Source organism: Cuculus canorus, chromosome 5 (genome assembly GCF_017976375.1).
Source record: "Cuculus canorus isolate bCucCan1 chromosome 5, bCucCan1.pri, whole genome shotgun sequence".
In the NCBI taxonomy this organism is placed as follows: Eukaryota; Metazoa; Chordata; class Aves; order Cuculiformes; family Cuculidae; genus Cuculus; species Cuculus canorus.
In genome coordinates, this window is record NC_071405.1 from 57,312,684 (window position 1) to 57,336,987 (window position 24,304).

At 38.3% G+C, this 24,304-nt stretch overlaps 1 protein-coding gene across 15 annotated transcripts in view; it reads right to left on the bottom strand.

Annotated features, from left to right (window-relative positions):
• The window catches only part of RAD51B (RAD51 paralog B), a 440,935-nt gene that overhangs the window by 359,285 nt on the left and 57,346 nt on the right, over positions 1 to 24,304 (bottom strand). For all 15 annotated transcript variants that reach the window (XR_008450208.1, XM_054068926.1, XM_054068917.1 and 12 more), the window contains 3 exons: positions 19,285 to 19,421; positions 14,195 to 14,314; positions 12,930 to 13,113 (listed from right to left, as the gene is read on the bottom strand). Coding sequence is in view for 14 of the 15 variants with exons in the window: in XM_054068926.1 (XP_053924901.1) it covers positions 12,930 to 13,113; positions 14,195 to 14,314; positions 19,285 to 19,421 (441 nt within the window). In the remaining variant the exon portion in view is untranslated. The remainder of the gene's footprint in view (positions 1 to 12,929; positions 13,114 to 14,194; positions 14,315 to 19,284; positions 19,422 to 24,304) is intronic.

The window sequence follows — 24,304 nt, forward strand, 5'->3', positions numbered from 1 at the left end:
AATATTAAGTGCCATGTATCCAACTAATAGAAAAGAAGGCAGTTTGCTATGCCAAGAGAATCAATGATGTCTGTCCTTCAGATGGACTGGGGTAACATGAGTGTTCTTAATTACCTGGTATTTCTTTGGATATTCACAGAATCACAGAATCACAAGGTTGGAAAGGACCCATTGGATCATCGAGTCCAACTATTCCTAACACTCCCTAAACCATGTCCCTCAGCACTTCATCCACCCGTTCCTTAAACACCTCCAGGGAAGGCGACTCGACCACCTCCCTGGGCAGCCTGTTCCAGTACCCAATGACTCTTACTGTGAAGAATTTTTTTCTGATATCCAACCTGAACCTCCCCTGACGGAGCTTCAGGCCATTCCCTCTTGTCCTGTCCCCTGTCACTTGGGAGAAGAGGCCAGCTCCCTCCTCTCCACAACCTCCTTTCAGGCAGTTGTAGAGAGTAATAAGGTCTCCCCTCAGCCTCCTCTTCTCCAGGCTAAACAACCCCAGCTCTCTCAGCCGCTCCTCGTAAGACTTGTTCTCCAGCCCCCTCACCAGCTTTGTTGCTCTTCTCTGGATATGCTCCAGAGCCTCAACATCCTTCTTGTGGTGAGGGGTCCAGAATATATTCTCAGCATCTGAGGAATATTACAGCTACAAAACCCCAATTCTGCATAAATACTAGATTTACAGTCAACAGAATCAGCTGCAGTATCTGTCAGACACACAAATGATGACACAGCAAACCTGGCTACAAATTCTCACATTTTCTGCTCAAAATTCAAGAAGGCTCTACAACTGCAGGGCCACGTTCCCATTTTTAAGCAGCTCCTTGCATTCAGGCTGAATTCATTAACTCCAAACAACTCTGTGACATTTACAGAGATCCAGTAGCTGACCGTACTCCAGATCTCAGATTCACAGATCTGTTTAAGTATCTCATTACATTTGGGAGGACCTATGAAAAATGTTAGGTCACTGTACCAACAATTCCTGACATATTCACCAGTATGCAAACCTTACCTCTAGCATCAGGACAAAGGATTCAATTGCAGTGACCAAGAAGAAATAGTACAGGTTTCTGCACAAACGGTTTGTCCTTGAGAGGAGAAACACATCACTATTATTGCTAGCCAATTATTCCTTCAGAAGGAACCACAAATACAGCTTCAAACAATATTAAAAATAGCAGTGTTTAAGGGCAAATAGAGCTCTTGAAGTAAAAATGAGTATTAAAATAACCAAATAGAAGACAGATATTCTTTCAAACTAATCCCACTGCAGAATCTCCAACATCAAAAAAAGCAAGCAAACAAGACATTAAGGCGACTAAAATACAAGGCTACTAACAGACTAGTCTGCTATCACGCTATAATAATGTTTAATAGCTGGCTCTTGGCATGAAAATAATAAGTTTAAGGCTTCGGAAATCAATTGAAACAGAACTTTTTGGTATGCATTTCAGCAGCCACTGTAGTAAACAGGTGAGAGGTTTGACATAGTAGTGGTCTAGTTACAGGTGAATGACTGGACTGGATGCTGATGGGACAGTCAAGCATGCAAAATGCAATTTATTTATCCCCTAGCACTGGGGTTTATAAGATGGCAAAGACTTCATTACACCTTATAAGCATAAATAAAGTTATTCTAGGAGACAGAACCTTGTAATATACACAAATATTAGTTTATCATTTAGAAGTTTCATATTTCTGTTAACAATTTTATTTGGCACCAAAAATAGGAGAGAAAGCAGGTATCTATTGTGATTTAAACAGTGGTGTTTGGAATTTGAGAGTACTGGAATTAAAAAAGCACACAAAAACACACAAGTACTGGATCATACAAATACTTCAAGAAACCTTACATCTCCAAGTAACTCGTATCAAACTACTTTAATCTAGCAATAGTCCCGGTTGTTATTCTCCAATAACTGTTCAGTATCGTGCACAAAACAGTTTGGATTTCTACATACACACTACTTTCTACATCAATAGCAGCTTTCCTGCAACGAATATTCACCTTCATTCACATTCTAATGAAGGGAATCAAAAAAGCCCACACACACCACTCACAGACCCATTCGCCTCCAAACAGACTTCTCCAGGGGGTCTACGTTCAGATCAAAGCAACAATTATAATTTGCACAAAACATTCTTAAAAATAGAACTAGAAAAATACAGGACTACAACCACTATGAGCAGAACCTCTAATGAGATTAAAAAAACTGCTATTACTTGAAACAACCTCTGTGACCAATGTAGTTCAAACAAAAGAAGTAACAGGAAAAGCACCAAAGGCCAAGTAAGTTAAATCAAGATCATAGACTTTCACCTAGAACTGAAGTTAGTGTTGGACAGTTTAAGTTCTTGGCAAAATTTCCTTATTGGCAAAGTAAAAACAGGAGCTGGAGATAACTATATTCTACAGACCTGCAAAGCAGCAGCTGCAAAACTTGGCTAATGGTCTAGCCATAGCATACTGACAGATATGAAACCATTAATAATGAAGGAATGCAAGCATGTTATGAACTGTACCAGCTATTTTATGGTTTGTTATATATTTCATTCCGAATTTAAGCACAGGAAGAAATACTGTGGTTTGAAAATCTACTATTCAGCATAATTTCTGACCTTAGCTATAATTTATTATGCATGGATATAGTACAGCTCCAAACACAGCATATTATGGTGCTGTACAGCAATGTAAGAATAAGCTGCATGAAGCTAGGCATTTGCTCACCTTTAGTCAAAGTACAAAGCATCATAATAATGGTATGTAACAGAATCCTTCCTAAAGCTGTTAAAATTTCGAAGTGTATTCCAAGCATCTAACACATTTTTTTCTTTGCTTGTTCCAATTAACAACATTGCTAATCCTAGTTAGCATTTTTACTCATATTTACCCTTTTTCCTGAAGAGGCATTTTTACATTGAAAATCTGTGCTGCTGCCAGAAACCACACATTCCTGCCCCTCCTTTCTGCCTACACTAGTGCCTGTTCAGCTGCACAACAACTGCCTACTACATTTTTTTCTGGGTTGCTTTTCAGCTGGTTTACATCCTTGTTTGTGCTTATCAACAGGTATGAACCAGTTGCAAGCTCTATACTGAAACAAATTACAATGTATGTAGGAAGGAAAAAAGTATGTACTGTCCTCTTGTTCTTGTCTAATCTCTGACGTTGGTTGACCACCCCTTGATTTTGGACTACTCAAACTCTATGTAATGCAGGCTTCAAGTAACTTGTTACGCACGTGCCACTTGTGATTTGCACAGCTAATTTATTCTGCTTGCAGCTTGTATCTGGTGGCCTTCATTCCTTGGGACAACAGAATAGGCTGCAGGTCAGTGGATTCCCCGGCAGCAGCTTCATCGCTTTGCTGGTTCCTCTCTTCTGTGACTTCTCCTTAAGCCAACTGAAAAAGGAGGCACAGCAGGAAGCACTGCTGCCAAGCCCAAAACAGTATTGCTGGCCAACAACGGTCTCCTTTACTATTGCAAATCTGCTCCTTGAAAATATGGCAAGCAGGAGCAGGCTTCACAAATTGTTTCAGCAGCTTCTGTCTGCTTCTAGCACTTTCATTTTAGGGGCATCACAGAAGCAAAACAGAACATATCTGTTCTAATACATAGTATAGTAATTCTGCTCATATGCTCTGCATGGAGGCCACCTCGAAAACTTTGCGCTCTCTATCCAGGAGTTACTATTTACATTACAATGTCAGGAAAGGCCATGACACGTAGCTCTTCCATGCAACCAGATAAAGTTATACAAACCCAATGCACGTCAGCCTTAGCATGACACACACGCCAGTGTTTGGTTCATGTATTAGAGGTGATTTTGCTAACCAGCACATCATGGAAAATGTGACAGACCACAGTCTGTCAAGAATCCAGTCAAGACCTCAGGTATCATTGAAAAGAAAAGCACTCTCTGCCACAGGTTAGAAATCCGAGATATGACAAATAAAAAATTAAAGTGTGAAAATACTACACTCTAAAAACAAAGGAAGTGATTTGTATTCTGGAGTAGGCAATGCAACTTATCCAAATTGGAGTACCAAAAACATTTAACAGAGTACTGGGGGGAGGAGAGATACTATCTTACTGAAATTCACATGTAGTCTTACCAACAAAAAGCAACTTCTCATTCATTCCCATCTACTTAAATGTCTGCAGATGACTACTACTCAGTTTTATTTAACAAACCTCTAAATCTAATTCTGTTTACCTAGAATTTTTTAACTGAACTACTATTCTCAAATAAGATGTAGCTATGCATTTTATTGAAAGACAACATGATAGTTTTGATGAGGTTACCGAAATCACGTAGATTATCATTGGAATATGTATTTGGAAAGAGTCCGCATCAGTTTGATTATACTGAAATTCTGCCAAACTAATTAAAATGCTTTCTGTCAAAATCATGGGCTTCCTTCTTTAAAGAGAAAATTAGGATGAATAAATCAACTGCAACTTCAGTGAACAATGATACAAAACATACATGTTTTCAATAAGGACAGTGGAGTTTTACTGTAGAAAACTCAGAATGAAGACGCTTAGGAGACCCTACGTCACAGCTCACAAATTCTAACTCCAAGCAAAACAGGGAAAACAGAGTAAAACACACAAATCTTCTAATGCACAAGAGCCTTAACAATAGAAGAAAACAGTGCAGACTGAAAAACTAGTGCAGAGTGAAAAACCTATCCTGTAAACCTAGATATTCCTGTTTTCAAGGCAGCACAGGATCATCAGCCATCTAGCTGCAACAGTTTGGTCTGGTTGTCTGTTACTACCATCCAACCACGTGTGGAAGAAGAGGAAATGTTGCACTGAAGATGGCAGTTAAGTTCTGCAGTTAAGAGCAGCAAACAGATTGCATCACAAAGCTTCCAGATCATACTTCATGAAAAAACAGCCCCAGCAGTGCACCCCGTTCCACACAGTGCAATATTCTCACAAAGCAGTCATGTAGACACAAAGAGGGAGGTGATACAATCATATCTACTACTACCAGTTTCCAAGCAAAGATTTTACTTTTGATCTCTGGGCACAGCTGTACGGTAACAGACATATGCATTGCCCAATCTTAATTTCCTCTTACTCCCATCCCTTTACACCTCAAGAGGCTGGTACAATATTATTTAGGAATAACAGTCACAGAGCAGGCCCACTTTAGTCCCAGGAGCCCTAGGGCTGAGCAACCATAAAGCAAATAAACTTCAGAGAATTTGGAAATCAAACCACTAATTAGTCTATACTGAGCTCATACAGGTAAGTTTTTTCCTACAGTTTGTAATCTGGTCAACTATTCTTTGTATTGCTGTCTTTTTAGAGACTGGAGTCACTTTCAGTTACATATTATGCAAATGCAGAAATATTCCTAGAGAACCTATCGTTTACATAAAAGGAAAGGACAAGAAGATGACACAAGAAAACACGTGTAAGGAATGGAATACTCAAAACTTAAGTATTTCTTTGCAGAGTCTCAAACAGATTACTGGCCTAAAGGTTCAGGCAATTTTTCACACAGTAAAAACATTACATCTCACCAAAACCTGAACTCCCAAAAAAGGTATAAAAAGCCCTTTAGTACCATTACTGTTTTTTCTACAGCATATACAGAATAACATGACAGGGCTGGGGGCGGGGGGGAATAACCACCTGTATTCTTATTTTAGCAACAGAACTTCTATATACGTGTGTTACTTAAACTACAGAAATATAACCTAGAAAAATCTATTGCAGGGTAGATGCAAAGCTTATTGAAAAATGACACCTAGCAGTTGCCAGTGTTTAAGATCTCTTATAGAACAAAATGGTATAGTCTCCTTGAAGTCTGGTTACAATAGTTACACAAAGAATTTGCAATAGAAAGAATGACCATTTTCCTTGCAAAAACAGGAAAGCAGCGAGGAAACTAAAAGTACACTAAAACATGTTAGAATTCAAAATCATGTTGACGAGTCAGGAAAAATAACACATTAGAAGGAGGAGCAACTAGCTAAGTGATCAAGTCAGCAGATGCAGGATCCAGGGTTTTAATGAATGGTAAATCAACAACAACGGGCTGTTGCAACGAAAGCAACCTGTGTACTGTGATGCATAAACAAGAGTATGTCCTACAAGGCATGGGAAGAAATCCTTGTCTATGGAGAGAACCTAAACATTGGGTGAGACTCATTTGGAAATACCGCCTCAGTTTGGGGCAGCTCACTTTCGAGATAATGTATATCAGCTGAAGGAAACTCAGAGAAATGTAATGAGAATGAGGCTCAGAAGACACAAGAAATTGCTAATTTATTTTGGATTAAGTCTTTCAGAAACTTAAGCCAAGGCAGCTATCAGGGAAAGTGTCTGCCCTGCTTTACAGCAAGCATTGCCCATGATCGTGTAGCAGATCAAAACCAAATCTGGTAATAAAATCTCATTCCCCTCAACTCCCTCTCCTGTATCTTAATCCTGGTGCCTACCTTCTACATAATTTCATATGTGCAATTGTGCAGAATGATAGCTTTTGGCAAAGTCACTTGCACTGTAAAATGGAAAAAGCAATGGAAGGAATACTTCAAAAGAAAAAGAAAACTGAATTCCAGTATCATATAACTTTAAACTACCTCCTTTTCTATACTTCACTACCACATGAAAACAGGAAACTCTGCTCTACCATTTCTCATTCCTTTTCCTCAGCAGTATTAAACTTTTTATGAGCACAGTCAGTCCAAAAGGAACACTGTGTTGGGCCATAAACTGCAGAAACATATATTCTCCAGGCACATATAAAAAAAGTACACAGATGGCAGCAGTACTGAAGATAGTTATAACTTACATTTTAACCAGTCATTTTAAACTAAAACAAAGTTGTGCCTTCCAAGGAAAATTTTTAACAGCCACACAAGAAGACAAAACCATCTAACTTTGCCACTGTAACAACACTTAGCAGTACGATTAACTCCCTTTTATCAAAACTATTTTTTGCTCAGTACTGTGGAGCAGAGGGATAACTGAAACATAAAAAATGTGCCGACAAAAACTGGGTTTATGAAGTTCTAGTGAGGGCAAAGAAAGAACTCTGGTTTGTAAGTGCCCTTTAACCATTTTGTTTTCCTAATTAAATGATAACACAAAAGGCATTCTCAACCACACCCTACAACCAACAGTACTCACATGTGAAATTCTTACACTAAGCAGTTTTTTCTAAGAAAGGAAAGGGTAACACTAGAATATTTCATTAAAAACACAAAACTATAGACTCAGCTTTGGGCACAAAAATATTGCTCAGTATAGCATGGGAGGAAATTTAACATAAAATGTTTTGTTTGTTTCGCAAACTGTTCTTAAAATTACGAAGTTCACTTGACAAGGTTAGGCATTCCTCTTCGCACCAAAATATTCTTATTCAGGGTTTAAACAACCTGCAAAGATAATTCAACGACTGTTTCTGTAACACTGGAATTAAAAATACTTTTTAATATCGAAGTATAAAACCAAAGTTAGTATTTCAGCAGCTTACAGTCATGAAACAGACAAATTTACCTGGAAGTTTAATGTATTTCCAATTGTTTTGAAAAAGTCAGCATACAGTGTTGTTACACACTGCAACAAGAAATCAACTATCCATTTTTCCAAACTCCCTATATATTTATTACCAATTCAAAGAGAGCTGGCATTTAAACAACTTTTCTTCAAAAATCTTCCATTTCGGAATTTGTTTAGCTCTCTATAAACTAATATTGTCAAATATCAGAACAGCAGTAGCAAAAGGTGGAGGAGCTGACAAGCAATCATCTATGTGGAAAAAAAATAAACAGTACTAAGGAGGCCAAATAGAAATCCTTGCTTACAAAGGAAAACAGAATTGACAAATTCAAATATTCTTTCTTTGCCAACAGGTCTTGAGACACTTTACCGCAGGAAGCTGCGATGATACAATTAAACACACTTAACTAAAGACAGCAGAAAAGGCACTGCAGCTGTCAAGTAATTTGAACAAATAAATTGATTTTGAGAAGAAAAAACTTACACAACCTAAACCAAACAAATTTAGATGAATATCTGGCTTTCCAAAGCAAATTAAAAGATTGGGTATAAAGTTTACAGAGCAGAATGCATAAGTGAGTGTGAAGCACTGAAACAAAAAATGTGAGAATTGAGTGTGAAAAGAAAATCGACTACGATTGTTTTAAATGTTTTCATATTATCAATGCTGATAAAGTGAATTTTTAGTGCTCAAATGGAGCCTGTGGCATTTAAAGAGGAAAAAATATTACCTGTGAAAACTATGAACTTCTTGACTACTTAGCATAGCAAATAAAGTTGACTTACTTAGCATAGCAAATAAAAACCTTAGAGAATAGTTACATAAGGTTTGTCTTTCATTTGCACTATAGATCACAAGTGATAGATGAAAGTCTTTCCTCCTAAAACTATCTCTTAGTCTTAGGAAAAAACCCAATTTTTCTTAAAAAAAAAGACCAAAAGATACTATTATGCATTTGCTGCTAGTAATGATAACAAACACTCAGATCATAAATAACAAAGGTTTGCTTCACAGATCTAAGAACATAACCTAGACAAAAGTACAAAGGACAACCAGTGTTGTAATTTGATTATCCTTAGGGATTTACAAAGCAAGTTTCATCTTCAGTCTCAAATTGACACTTAAAAGAATACTTAAAGCAGTTTGGTTTTGCAACTGACACTTTTAGAGTATTTTTCCATGGAGATGTCTAGCCAGCTTCACACATTTTCTCATGTACTAACAACTAGAATACCAGGTTCTACAAATAACAAGCTTTAAGCAGTTAAACCCCAAGAACAATTCTAGTCATACTGGGTCTTAGTTTTAACTCTTCACTGAAATGGAAGTATCATTTCTCTCTCCGCCAGCATGAACACTAAACTACTTTTACTGAATACCACTTACTAATAACAGTTTCCTGTGAACATGGAAGAAGAGAAGAAAGAAAATCCTAAGTGTATTTTGTTTTCTATTCTTTTTAAGGAGGCTAAGGAAGTCAACAAACTAGACAGGAAATATGCAGGACTAATTACTACTGCTTAAACGTGTAATCAGGTAGACAGTATCAACATACTCTCTAACAGAAAACACTCAGATTGAAATGCTGTTAAGTACAACGTTTTAAAACAGATAAATGTCATGCAAACTTTTCATATAGCTTTACACATTCACTGGAGTACAGAAACAAAACAGGGGTGGTTCTATTTATAGTCAAATTGTCCTTTTCAGTTTCTAGCAATTGTTTTTGATCCAACTCGCTAGTTTGAATCAAACCTGGCAGAAAAAAAGTAGGTTTTGGTCACGGCTGGGTGCAGGGAAAAAGCGACACTGCTACACAGTGCCTCATGATGGAAAAAGCTTCAGTGACTGTTCAGTCATCAGTCTGGCTGCCAGGCGGCCCATCAACAGACCAGAACCCATCCAAACCCTGTGCTGCTTCTTGCCCTGGCATCATTTAAAGAGCCCAGGATGTAATTAGTCTTACTGCTAAGTTAGGTTGAAGAAGGGACCAAAAACGAAATCAAGCATGGCATTTCTCTTTGAGACACAAAATGTTTTACTAATGTCAATACACATCTAAAAAAAAAAAAAGCTTTGTGTTTTTCTGTACTTTACAAACAAAAACATTCAAAAACAAAAATTCAAGCAAAAATTCACTGTCACACAACTCTCTCACTTGCTTCATTCAGTGGCTAAGACGATGCCATTCAAAGAATGTTTAATATTTTTTTCTCATCTCAAAAGGTGGACTAAGGTTTCATTCACTACATAACTACTTAACTTTTATTCTGAGGATGGCAAATGTTACTTTCCAATGAACATCTAAACATTGTTCACGGACACAGTACAAGTGTCCTTCTCAATAGCAATGACCCTGCCCTCATAGCATCCTCATAACTAACAGCCTGGTTATTACCATTTTGCAAACTGAAAACAGACGTGCTGAGAGGTTACTGAAGAATGACCATCAGTTTTAAGGCAGGTATGGTCAGGTCTTTTCTGAATACTTCATACCGTATAGAGCTACTTCGATTTGAAACAGCTCCCTTTGTGCTCCATAAAAGCTATGAACGCTGGACACTTTCGCACATCAAACTCAACACCCTGACATCATGAACATGTAATTATAAATAGCTAGAGAGTTTATAATGCCAAGAGAAGGAACTGCATTAAACTCGCTTGAATTCCAGCATAAAAACGTAGTATAGGGTTTCCCCAAATTTGTTTTTAGGCAATGGAAAAATGAAAGTCCAATTGAAAACACTCAGTGACTAGAAGCTATTTATGTTTAATAACGCATTCCAGTGATTAATTAGTCCAGTAAGAACACACATCTTATTTGAAGTCTGAGCCTGCTTAATTCAGCTTCCAACCACACAACCGTGTGGTATATCTTTGTCAGCTGAAAAGAAGGTTGCTTTTATCAAATTCCTCTTCCTCAAGTAGGTACATACTGACTAACGCAGAAACCCTTAACGCTACCTTAGCTAAGCTAAGCAAAATAAACACCTTATGCCTTAATTACTAAGATTGCTCTCCCTTTCTCCCAGTCATTTTGAAGGCTATTCTCTGGAAGATGATTTCTCAACATCCTCCCTGGACTGTTAACATCAGATGTACTGCTCCAGTAACAGCTATAGCTAAATAGATAATACACAACCTCCTGATGTCTGATTCCCTTGCTCAACTACTTGGTTTTTCACCAGATTTTTTAACTATAGCCAAAAGGATTGACTTCAGGTTCAATTCCTATCAGTCATCAACTCAAAATCTTTTTCAGAGTCTCAGACTGAGTCCCCTACTTGTTGCCCAACTCAGTATTTAGTTGCACTGATTCTACCATAAGTATTATGTATCGCTTCAGGACTACAATTTATGCTCTTTTAGTCCCAAATTTATATTAATGCTTTTCTAGGTTAGCAAAAACATCTGAAATAATTCCAACACAGTTATTTACAATAAGAACCTTGGATACACTGTAACCTCAAGTAGCAGAGGTTAATGCAATGCATGCAACAGCAGATTTCTCTAGTATGCACCAACACTTCCACATGCATAACAAACTCTGATGGTGGAATTTCATGTTATTTATACACAGCCTTGGATAGGGATCCATGTTTGCAAGAACCCAAGTCTCTAGCCAAGGACGTTCTAGAACTCTTAACTAACAGGAGTTATTACACTTTATTTTGTAACACGAAATTAACAAATCTTTAAAATATTCCAGAACCAACCTACAAGCAATGTGTGTTAAAGATGACAATAAATGAAAATACAGTTGGATTTCTATTGAATAAATTGATAAACCTAATCAAAAGGTAGGTGCTTTGAAAATATACAAGTCCTCAGTCTTGTGTATCTACATGTAATTACGTGGATCTTTAAAGATTTTCTTTAAAAGGTAAGATATCTCATGGACTGATTAAAAAAGACAGAGCTTTTACCAGAGCACAAGTTCCTGCCCAAGACCCCAGAACTCCTTACCAAAGGGTTCATAGTGAGAAACGAGGACAGAGTAGCACACTCGGTATCACAAGTGCCTCAAAGCTAACATCAGCTTTAACGTAATGGAAATCTTTAAACATTTGTGCTTTGTTTTCATAGGATAAGCTAGGATCACAATCTTAGGCTACCTCATGTTGTCCAGCTCTAAGACTTTCGTGAATATAACACTGTCCCTCTGACTGTAAACAGGGCAGCAGCCAGAACTGTCAGAGGTTTCAATCCATTTGACATTTTAACAAAGGTGGAGGGCAGAAAGAGGGTGTCTAAAGGAGACGAAAATGGAGAAATAGAGAAAAATAGTACCTTCCCATGAAATTTCTCCCCTTTTTCAAAGGCCTGCATAATATTTTCCCAGAATACGAGCGCGTACATACTTACACACAATTTTTCCTGGCTTTTTAAAGCACTATGAAAATTACTGAGTGCATTAACTTGGACACCGTTTTTTCTGCCTGAACATTAAAGGCAGTTACGCAGGGTTTATCTTCTCCATAAAAAGTCTTCAGAAATTACATGGCAGAAGGAAATGCATTTCTCCTAAGTCAGCTAGTTCCACACCTCTGAAGTGTGTATTTCTGGTATGATAAGCTGCTGTGACCTCAGGAGCATCAGAGGGAAAAGGCCTCACCCGTCTTACTCAAGTTCTTGCCACAGCTTCTCTCTTATAAGAGTTGAGTCGCACTGACATCTTTTGAGTTTATATGATCCTCCACAGATCATATAGTGAAGGAACACACATTCACACAGCTTAAACCTTCTAAAGCACTCTTCCATCAGTCCCACCTGGTCTCTGCACAGAGTGTCCATGTCTTCCTTGATATTTCATCAGCAAATCCATAGAAAAGGATTTGCTGAGCTGTTACCTTACTTTCTGCATTAATTAGCATACACTATCAGTCACAAAAGGAATTTACACTGTTCCAGAGCACAAGGTCTTTTGAGACCCTATAAACCTAAGCAGAAAGGACAGAGGCAGAAAAAGATCTCCATGTAGTCAGAGTTGTACAAGTAAGAGTGAGCATTGCATTAGAAGGGAACCGAGTAAGCATTATTTAATGGCAATAAAATAAAATAAAATAAAATAAAATAAAATAAATAAAAAAAATTTTAAAAAATTAAGGAAAAAAGTAGAAAACAATGCATTGAAACACAGATGGAGATCCTGTAAACCCTTATTTGAAGTCAAAAATAAAAAAAAAATAAATTAAAAAACCCCAAACAACTAAAAACACCAAGTAGAATAGTTACTGTTCCCCCATTTCCCAACTATTTTCCAGCTGGTACCTGCTTGAAGATTCATGATGGAAGCTTTTTCTAGTTTTCATCTTGCTGTTATTTTCATTCTTCTCAGATTTTATTACTTGATACTGTAAGGCAAAAACTTAAGAAAGTAGGAACAACTTACTGGTATTGAGAACTCCTCTGCCAAATACTTCAACACTGATGCTTCTCTAGCCAAAAAGTTACTTCTCTCTACCAGGTTGCCTTGGAGTTTTGTGTCAAACTCCTTTCTAACAACTGAAGCAACAGAGTCAATTATTATGAGTTTAACTTTCTTTGAAATAATTTCTTCTTCCAAAGACATAATCCTGAGAAAGACAGAACAACAAAAAAGTCATCAAAAACATTATTTATATCATATAACCATTTTATAACTTGAATTGTTGAAATAGAAGGTTTACTTTAATATCTTGAAACTCAGCCCCTCTTTTTCGCCCCCTCACACACAATCTCCACTAACATCGGCATGTATCAAAGAGATTTGTAAGTTAATCTAAGGCTCCACAGTGCCACATAACCCAAAGCAGATATTCTCCAAAACAGAGGTTTGGAACAACCTCTAATTAACAACACTAAGCCATGCAACCCCTGAATGGCAGACAGTAAGTTGACATTGAAACTTTGCCTTTTTGCTCTCAGCAGCAGCATCCAATTGTGAGCACCAGAATCCTTGATGTCTATATATGCAGAAGGTCAAATCCATTTCTGTATATCTCCAAAGACAGTATGCCAAACCTAATCCATTAATAATATGCTACTAGCTGTCCTCTGATAGGGCTGCACTAGAAGAATGAACTACTCTTAGAATAATCCTCTCACTAACATAAAATACACAAGATGATGCTAAAATATAACTGCATTCATTTTCACTGTGGAATGTGCTCACAAATTAACATAAGTAACAACACACCAATACAACGCTGCTAACAAAAGCTTTCAGGCTGACGATTGCTAAGTGATTCCTCCCTCCTGCTGCTGGATAGGTCCCAGTTTTCCTGGAAGTAAACTGTGCTTTGGTGAAGTAAAATCCTATTTCATGGAAAATCTAACTCTTCCACTATGGTCTCTCCACAATCCAAGACAACATAAGACCTGTTACATGGAAATTCCCCTTTTAAAGGCTTACAGGGATTGGATGATATCTAAATTGCCTCTCAGAAATTAGAGAACATCAACTGGATTAGTTATATGCTATGAAACGAGAAGACCAACATCGGTCTTTCTGTGGCAATTTTATTTTCTTGGAGACCATGCTGTTACCAACATGAAAAGATCTCAAATAAATGAATTATTCTTCATAAAACTTTGATATAAAACAAATACTGTTATAGACAATCCAGTCAAAATGGTCTTTTTTTTTAAAAAAAAAACAACTCTGGAAAAGAATACCTTTTCAGTACACTGCCACAGGTCAGCTCTTGATACAGGTGAATGCTACGAGTCATGCAGAACAGCTTTTCATCTGAGTCAAAGTAAGTAGGGAATCTGTTTCCTGCTATCTCAACCAACCTACCAAAAAACAGAAGGCATAACACTGCAGAAGGAATAACATGGGATAATAAGGCATCAAGTATTCACAAAACAAACAAAACAAACCTGTGAATGATAAGCAGATACCAATACTGGAAATCTTTTTCAGAGGAGAAGCATACTTTAGCAGTCAGACTGAAATATTAGAAGTCAGAACAGTGATGATACAGTCAGTGGCACATGAGCGAAAGACATTGTGTCTGTACGCAAAGAAACAGCACATCTCCTGCAGAAGGAAACCGCAAAGTTCTTTGAGTTCTGTAAAGAGGTTCCACTTAATGGCCAACCATACTCCTATTTTAATTATTCTATCTAAAATATTATTTTCATTTAAAAAACTGTACACTCCAACACAAACCATCCACCCTTCCACCTTTATCTTTCAGTGAAATCATAAATTTCTGTGGTGACACAAGGTCCGCTTTAATAAGCTGATAACAAACAGAAGATCCAGTACAAGATCCAGCCAACGCAGAAGCAGGACTGCAAAGGACAGAGCCTGGTTCAACTGCAAATACTTACACAAGTGGTACATGTACAGAAAACATCCTGCCAAAGTGAAAATCTTGCAACTGTTAAGCATAAAATTGTTCATTATCAGAGTAGACTAAGGAAGCGTATCAGACAACCAGTGATAACACCAAAAGAAGTCAGAGGAAGTTGGACATTTACTATTTGTTGTCAAAATACTTTTATATTCAGAAACCACACTTTGAAAAAATACCTTGCTCACATCCAAACTATTTACTGATGAGAGGTCAACATTTTCAGTTAAATGAGACTTTATACATAAAATCATTGAGGAGATTAAATGGTATTTGTTTTAGAAATGCTGACTGCCTGCAAACTCTTCATAAGTCATTGAAAAGTAGTTCTACCCATCTGAACACAAGGTAATTTTATCTAGGTCCTTAAATAAATCATCCAAGAAACCTGGAAACTCATAGTTACAATCTGAGCACCGTGAATTCTTTTCTGCAATGAAGACTTTCTTTTTTAGTAACAGAAAATACTTAATTGTATTTTAAGCAGAAGTATCTCACCACCGATCGCTTAAGAGTGGCATCTAGTGGATCTTATTGGAAGTGGAAAACCTTACTGGTTATCTTGATGGGTTTTGTAATATTTAGGCCCCTTTCATTAAAACCAAAAATGTTGCAAGTTATTTTCAAAAAATTCTTTTAAATCAGTTCTACTCAGTTTAAAAATATAAACACTAAGCGTGAATGTTCATATACCTCTCCTGAGCAAGAAATTCATTACAACAGCCAGAATCCCATTCATCAGATACATTAATTATGACACGGAAACTATACTTGTCCTGCAGAATTTCCAAGGACAGAATCCTGCCTTTCCGTTTGCACAATTAATGATGCAGACCATTTGGGCAACAGTAATCTGTCATTCAACGGTTTGTATGAAGTGAGATTTCAATACATTTCATAATGAATACACATACTGCAAAAAACATCATTACACAAACTGACTTAAAATTACACTCCAAAATCTTGCTGAGATCGCAGTGCTGTTCACAGAGCTCCCTGAAGGTCCAAAGTTCTTTAAGATCTAAAACCTGTTTGTCATACTGAGACCCAAAACTGCACAGAATATGTTCTCCTCAATTAGGGCAGAGACCTTTGGGGTGGAAAATCCATTTATTCTCAGCTTTGGTTCACAGAAATTTATATCTAGTGTTTTTCACAAGCAATAAGTATGGCTAGAGAGAAAACTGAACCAAAGAAATTATTTTCAGACTTTCTAAATAAGCCTGATGTGTTTGCAGTTAATGGCTGACTAGAGCTGAACTGCATCGCTACCAAACTGCTGAAAACAATTTTGATTTCCAGGCCATTTCGTTTACCTGTCCTAGTGTCCATATTCTGACAAAGCTGAATGACAGACAGTATCCTAATGGCTTTCTCTTATGCAAGAGAAAAACACACAGATTACAGAAAACAGTGGCATGCCTTAGACAACCAGCCTCAATTCTGATCACTATTCTCAGCATAGTTATTAGATAGAACACAACTGTCATGTTAGACAATAAGTAACGAGACCATAAAAGCTTGTCGAAGCAAAGAGCTCCCTGCCCCGAGGTAAGATCTGCCAGGCAGAACGACAAAAGAGGGAAAAAAAATTCCTTTCAGGAAAAAAATAAAATTAACCAGCTTTATGTATTATCTTTCCAGAAGTAGCAGAGCATGACAGCCAGTTTGACAGCCACAACTTAGCAACTCTCAGCCCTAAAAAGCAGCAAGGATACAAAACTCTTCTCAGGCTTCCTGTAAAGGTTTTTGAGTTTTAAATAAAAATAGTGCCAGCTAATGTCTCCACTAACCCCTGTAAGATAAATTGCTAGTGAATTAATATTTGCCCTTGTATGAAGTGTTTAGATCAACAACAAAAACAAAATCTCTTCTACTTGCCATCTATCAATAATACACGATTACAGAATTGTAAGAACATTCAGGTTAGAAAGAGAACTTAGGAGATCTCCCCGTCAACATCCTGCTCAAAGTAGCACCAGCTTTGAAGTCAGAACAAGTTACTCAAGGCTTTCTTTAGCTGTATTTTGGAAGCCTCCAAGGATGGAGGCAGCACAATCTGTCTGAGCAACCTTTTCCAGTTCCTAACTGTCCTTACGGTAAAAAAGCTTCTCAATATATTAGCACAGAAAAGGATTTCTGTGTATGCCTGTTGTATCCCTGCCATGCACCACTGTACCATATTCCTGATGGCCTCCTAACTGGTAGGGGAAGGCTGCTATTAGACCCCCCCTTCTAAAGCCTTTTCTCCTTTCTGCTGAGCAAACCCTCAGTCTCCCCACAAAGAGCAAGTTCTCCAACCCCTAGGCATCTTAATAGCCCCTTGCCAAAATCCCTGCAGTTTGTCATGTCTTTCTAACACTGAGGACCCAAAACTGGACACAGGATCCAGATGTAGTCTAACAGTCACCAATTAGAATGGAATAAGCGTTTCCCTCACTCTCCTGGCGCTGCTCTTTAGAGGTTGCAACACAGAAATTATAAGATACAGCTTGTCTGATGAAATTTGGTTTAATTATTCTTTCCAACTGAGCAATAATAAATATGGTTTAATACATAAATATTCTTATGCTTAGCAATAATGAATGTTATTTTTACCACATTTCCTTTCTACACCATAATCTATTTTCAGCAGTTTCATTTTCAAGTCTACCTATTTTCTTTTCTCTAGCATTCACTTCTAAGCAACAAGACTTAACTCACTTGTTAGATCCTACATTTTTTTACTATCCATATTTCAGACTCATGAAATAAAAATTAAGTGGTAAGAAGGTAGCACCATATTTTGAGGAGTCATTGCTTGAAGGCTTTTTTCTCTGATGTATTACACTTCCAGTTTAAAGCAATTCAAACTTCTGTGAAATTAACTTGACAAAAAGAGGGTTATCATAGAATAGTTAGGGTTGGAAGGGACCTTAAAGATCATCTAGTTCCAACTCCCCTGCCCATGGCAGGGATATCCCACTACATCAGGCTGCCCAAGGCCCCATCCAACCTGGCCTTGAACACCTCCAGGAATGGGGCAGCCACAACCTCCCTGGGAAACGTGCCAGTGTCTCACCACTCTCATGGGGAAGAAATTCTTCATAATGTACAGTCTAAATCTGCCCCTCTCCAGTTTATACCCGTTCCCCCGGTCCTATCCCCACAAGCCTTTATGAATAGCCCCTCTCCAGCTTTCCTGTAGCCCCTTCAGGTACTGGAAGGTCGCTATAAGGTCTCCTCTGAGCCTTCTCTTCTCCAGGCTGAACAGATCCAACTCTCTCAGCCTGTCCTCATAGGAAAGGTGCTCCAGCCCTCCAATCACCTTTGTAGTCATCCTCTGGACCCATTCCAACAGCTCCATATCCTTCTTACGTTGAGGATTCCAGAACTGGACACAATACTCCAGATGAGGTCTCACAAGAGAGGAACAGAGGGGCAGAATCACTTCCCTCACCCTGCTGGCCACGCTTCTTTTGATGCAGCCCAGGACCCAGTTGGCCTCTGGGCTGCGAGTGCACATTGTCAGCTCATGTCGAGCTTCTCATCAACCAGCACTCCCAAGTCCTTCTCTGCAGGGCTGCTCTCAAGCAGGACAGTGACATAAACACAGACATCCCAAAACCATCAAATCCTCCTAGTCTGGAAAAGTTAGTAGATAAGAAAAGTAAATTAGAGCTACCTTGAAATGACCTACTGCTAATCAGTCCACTAACATGGAAAGAGTGGTAACCAACACACGCATGCATCCATAACTCTCAAGCAGGTAGGAGCCTACAGTGTCTCCTGTCCATTCAGCAGTCAGAAGATACCATAAGTGCATAGCTGAGCAATTTTGGTCACATGAGCAAAGCAGGATATATTAGAAGAAGCAAAGATGTTACAGAGGTAAGAGAAGGCATGGCCACTAAGGACACGGGAGATGTGAGGTTACTGCAGAACGAAATGAGAATTGCAGAAGAACGGCAGGGGACCTCACTCAGCAGGAAGTGGACAGAAATCTGAAGGAGAACTGGCTCCGTCTGTCCTGCTGTTCACAGAAAAAAACTCCATTTCCTTTGTACTCAAAACACTGGGCCTTTACACCCTCAAAACCTTCCTGATAACTTTACAAACTAAACTGCAAAGAAAGATTTCAGGCACAGGACCATTAAGACCATTTATAAACTACAGAGTGCGCCGTCCACCTTGTCATACACCAACTGGAATCTGCAACATTATACAAATTAAGAAGGTGAGCAAAGCATTATTAAATTAATTCCAACATATATGAAATAACTGCATATATGAGATGAATGTTTAGTATCTACCATAGATATTTACTTTATAAATGTTTAATTATTGCTCAGAAAATAATTGAGGGCTCCAAATAAAAAGTGCAAAAGAAGTTGCAAGTGTGTGGTTCAGAATTTTGCATCTTACCTTTCAGCACTGAATGCAGATTCTGTGTCAATGTATATAACAGCCCCATCTAGTCCTCCCATGCTTACTGGCAGTGTAGTCAGAACACTCATCATCATACAAAATTGAGTTTTGCCACAACCTGGCGGGCTAGTTATCTGCATGAAAAAGATTGGTAACAAACAAGAGATGTCACATTCGTTTCACCCTAATTCTACTTTTACACTAAGACCCATCAGTCAGAACTCTTCAAATTCTGCTGTTACGGTTATCCAAGGAGGAGAGAGCCACAACAAGATAGAATTCAGCCAATAAAGCACACCTTGCATTTATTCTTGGATCTGTGCCTTGCAGTCAAACTCATCCACTGAAGAATAAACATTTCTCCTTCAGACACAGCATTATGCTTGTGCTTTATTTCTTTGAAATCCTCTATTAACTCTCATATTTGATGTCCCCTATTCTATTCCTTTATCAAGATCTTCCCTAGAGCCACGCCTAATACTCTTCCATCTCCCTCTCCGTGGTATCTTAAAATAAAGCAGAACTATAAGAGTCACAGTTGACATTCACATGATGTCAACGGCATTTAGAGCTGAAAACAAAATCTAGAGCTAATGAGTTCACAGATGTAAACGAGTGCTTAGGAATCACTGTCACAATCTTCATTACAACCAGGTCTCCCTTGGAAATGACAAGGAAAATTGCATATATCTTGTAAAGACTGAATGTTCAATATGAAACACAAATGCATGAGACAGATTTTATCTGCCCCTGAGACTGCACCCTGCTACGCAGTATGTGTTTTGTCATTGGTGTTAACTCTCTATTACTGTATTTCAATACGAACACGATTTAATGATCCAGACCAGCTCATCAATTTTAAGCTTTCACCTGCACTGACTGAAATCCTACCACGGCTAAGCAGTATTCAAAAGGAGCATGCTCAACTTCTGTGAAAAAGTTCCTGTATGATTTTGATCCAAGAGAAAAAACACAAGGATCAAAAGAACACATTGTGTGATGAGATCCACAGTTTCTGAGAGCAAGATTTTTCTACTAGAAATGAGAGTATAGTGTTCTTCATCCATGCAGATGCTGCAGAGATTGTAAATGAATGCTGGGCTCTGTGTTCAGACAATCATATGTTCATCACTACTACAGCGGGTCTTTCAATACAATATCACATTGTCACTGCTTCTGGGAAGGGAGATCATGGCGTCTGAAATACTAAGAGGGCTGAAAAACAGCAAAAATAGCAAATACAAAGTTGCAGTGTCTGTAAGCACTAAAAACAGAGTGATGGGTTCATTCTTATGCTAGCAGAGATTAAATAATAATGTAAGAGAGAAGCCTCTCCAAGGAAGTCAAAGTGGAAAATGAGGCAGACCGACACCCAAAATCAAACTGACTTCTGAGACTGAATGCACGATTGTTTGGTTTCAAGTACAAACACCCTACTATAGTATTGGTGTGGCTTCATTTCAAGCAGCCGGGACATGACCTGAAGCACAGAAAATGTACAAGGCAACCCTGAGGGACTGTATCAGCTACAGTTACACATTAGCTATTGTTAGCAGTTGGTTAAAATCCCCTTAATCACTTTTGTCTTCACGAAGACCCAAAAAACAAGCCATCAGTCAATCGAGTGGAAGCTTTAGCGCAAGAGAAGCATTAGATGAAGCACACACTGCATTTAGTGATCAGGAATCAGTCATATTTATGCAATTATCTGTCATTTATACACTGTACTTAAATTACAAAATAACATCTCAACAATAACTGCCACACTTTAATATAGAAAAGCATATACAAAAACTGCAGAGGCAATATACATTTCTTAGACTGTGATAGCCAAGGAATCTCACCAGCTGTTTCTAGTTAAAAAGAAGATTTGAAATGATTGAGAGGAGGCCATCAATCCAGTTGTTGAACTGAAATGTTTGGACAGCTGTGAGGGCACCTCATAAAAACCTTTGTAGTTTCAGCCTTGCCTGGGATGGACATTGGAATCAACATATATTTCAGTGGCTGATGCAGGAGCTAATTCAGGAGGGAAGCTGTAAAAATGTCTGAGGATATGAGCATTGTGTCAGAGAAAGACAGGGAATCTTGTAGTACCAGTGAGTACAAGGAAGCAAGCCAATGAAGCAAGAGAGAATTCCTATTCCCAAAGATAACAATACTTAATCTTTTATCACGATTACTTCAAGGGGCATTAAAACAGGATTTTAAATAATCCACAGTGAACAACTTTAATCAACTACCACATTTTATTGTAGTTACCACTGGTTCAGTAACAATTCTGAACAATACCATCTTAGTTTAAAAAACCCTAAAATTCCTCAGATATAATTCAAATCAAATGTCTGCAAAAAGTTTGCTTAGTTTGTTTTACTCTAAATTTGCTCCGAAAAAAAATCAAGTCCACCCAGATAGAAATGCCAAGACTACAACAGTTTTTAATTTATCTCTGCCTAATAAAATGCACTTTTATTTTTCAATAAGCTATATATTATTTTCTCAGGCACATCTGTAGGGCTTGGATCAAATCACAAGGAGCTAATTCTTCTTCAGCTACCAGGGGATTAAAGTCTTCAATATTCACAAAGTCGTTACTTCTAATTTTTCCTCAGAGGAGTTGGCCAAAAACTCTGACATTTGACCACAAAATTTCAGTTACGATTTAATTTCCAACTTAAAATTAATAGTGGTTTGGGGAAAAATGGTTCAAGACAGCGTAATGCGAATCAAATCCCTCAAGAAGCAAGCAGCTTTGGCCATAGAAGATACAACCACAAGTCTCAGACCTATGGCTCATGTACACAAATTCCAAGTTTCCAGCCACCCTCACTGCTGGGTAAAGTAACAGGAAGACAACGATTTAGCCACACCAGTCAGGAAGCAAATGCTACACACAACATACTTTTGAAGAGAACTTCTCTCAGACTTAGAATATCTGCCTAATAACAAAAATACTGAAGGGCAATCTGCTGGTCAGCTTTGCTCCAATAAGTTGCAAAAGAGCAAATTAAAATTATAAAGTTCCAAATTCACTTGAATCCAAAAAGAACATGACCTGAAAGTGTTCGCAAGCTGCAGCAGAGCAAAGCAGCAGCAGCAGCCACTTGATAGCTTTCTATTAAAATTTCATTTAACAGTCATGCTGAAGAAAACTTGCAGCGCTGCCAACCTTTGAAACTACTTCAGATCTCATGACTCTTACAAAAATGCTTTTAAAAATCTCCAGAAGCAGACTTTAAATAAGAAACTCAGTCTCTGCATAGTTAATTGTTCTCTGCCTTTATGATTGCTGAGAAATGCCTAATACGTGCCCTAATCGCTTTCCACATTTAGGACCTAAAAAGCAATAATTTTTTTTTATTTTTTTTTTCCCCACAAAACTCCCAGAGCTCTTAAGTTAGTCATCTAATTTTTGGAGTCTATCTATCTCTCACTATAATATTTCTGAATAAGTAATTGTTATGCATCAGTATTGTCAATCTAGCATGAGGGTGAGACCAAGACCAAGCTACTGGTGGAAGGACCTAGTGCTTGCAGTTCTGATCTCATCACAGTCACTCAGCAAAATCACCTGTTGAAGGTAGTTGCATTAGGCATGTCTCTTTTTTTAACCAAAATACGTTAAAATAACAAAAAAATAACATCCAAGGATTTTACAGAAGGAAACTTCAAGTGCAACACGTTTTTGAGGGCAAAGAGGCCCTGCAGAAGGATCTGGGCAAACTGAAGAACTGGGCAATCACCAACCATATGAAGTTTAAGAAGGGGGGCAAGTGCTAGGTTTTGCACCTGGGATATGGCAACCCTTGATGTCCACACAGACTGGAGAGTGAGAGGCTGGAGAGCAGCCCTGCGGAAAGGGATCTGGAGATTCTCATCTACAGCAAGTTGAACATGAGCCAACAGTGTGCCCTGGCAGCCAAGAGGGCCAACTGTGTCCTGAGGTGCATCAAGCACAGCACTGCTAGCCAGTCGAGGAGGTGATTGTCCCGCTCTATTCCGCACTGGTGTGGTCCCTCCTTGAGTACTGTGTTCAGTTTCAGGCACCACAAATGATACCAAGCTACTGGAGAGTGTCCAAAGGAGGGCCACAAAGTTGGTGAAGGGTTTAGAGAAGGAGCTTAGGGAAGCTCTATGAGGAGCAGCTAGTCACTTGGTCTGTTCAGCCTGGAGAAGAGAAAGACTGAAGGGAGATCTCATCAGTTTATGGCTTCCTCACCAGGGAAGGAGGAGAAGCAGGTGCTGATCTCTTCTCTCTGGCAACCAATGATAGGACCAGAGGGAATGGCAGGAAGATGTACCAGGGGCAGTTTAAGTTGGATTTTAGGAAAAGGTTCTTCACACAGGGGGCGGTGGAGCATTGGAACAGGCTCCACAGGGAAGCAGTCATGGCACCAAGCCTGACAATATTCAAGAAGCACTTGGACAATGCACTCGGACACATGGTGTGAATGTTGTCATTGTCCTATGCAGGGACAAGACTTGGACTCAATCCTTGTGGGTCCCGTACATCTCAATGCATTCTATGATTTCTTCATCTCCATTTGTAGACCAGCAAATTCCTAAGCCAGAGATTACATCTTTGTATTTTTATAAACTTGATGACTCCTATAAGCACCTATGCAAATTCTGTCTTTCCAGATTACAGAAACTATGCAAGATACTATCACTTTCTGCATGGCCATAGAGAAATACAGGTGCTGGAAGACGAAGTGCTCCCTTGCTCTTGAAATAAAATCTTAAGTGAAAAGGTAGCATTGCATCCAAAGTCCAGATAGTGACAAGAGTTGTAGACAGATCAATAGATAGCTCTGCAATTTATAGTGTTGCAATGTATATGCATATAATGCAGACCTTAATTAGTCTTTTAAAACAAATGCATTACTTATTTATTGCATAAATTTCTTATATTTATATATAAAAAGCTCTGTAAAGTCATTCTTATGCCCATATGCTTCATACTTTAGTTCTAATTCCTTCTTGTACCTTCATAAAATCTAATGACTTGGTGAAGTTA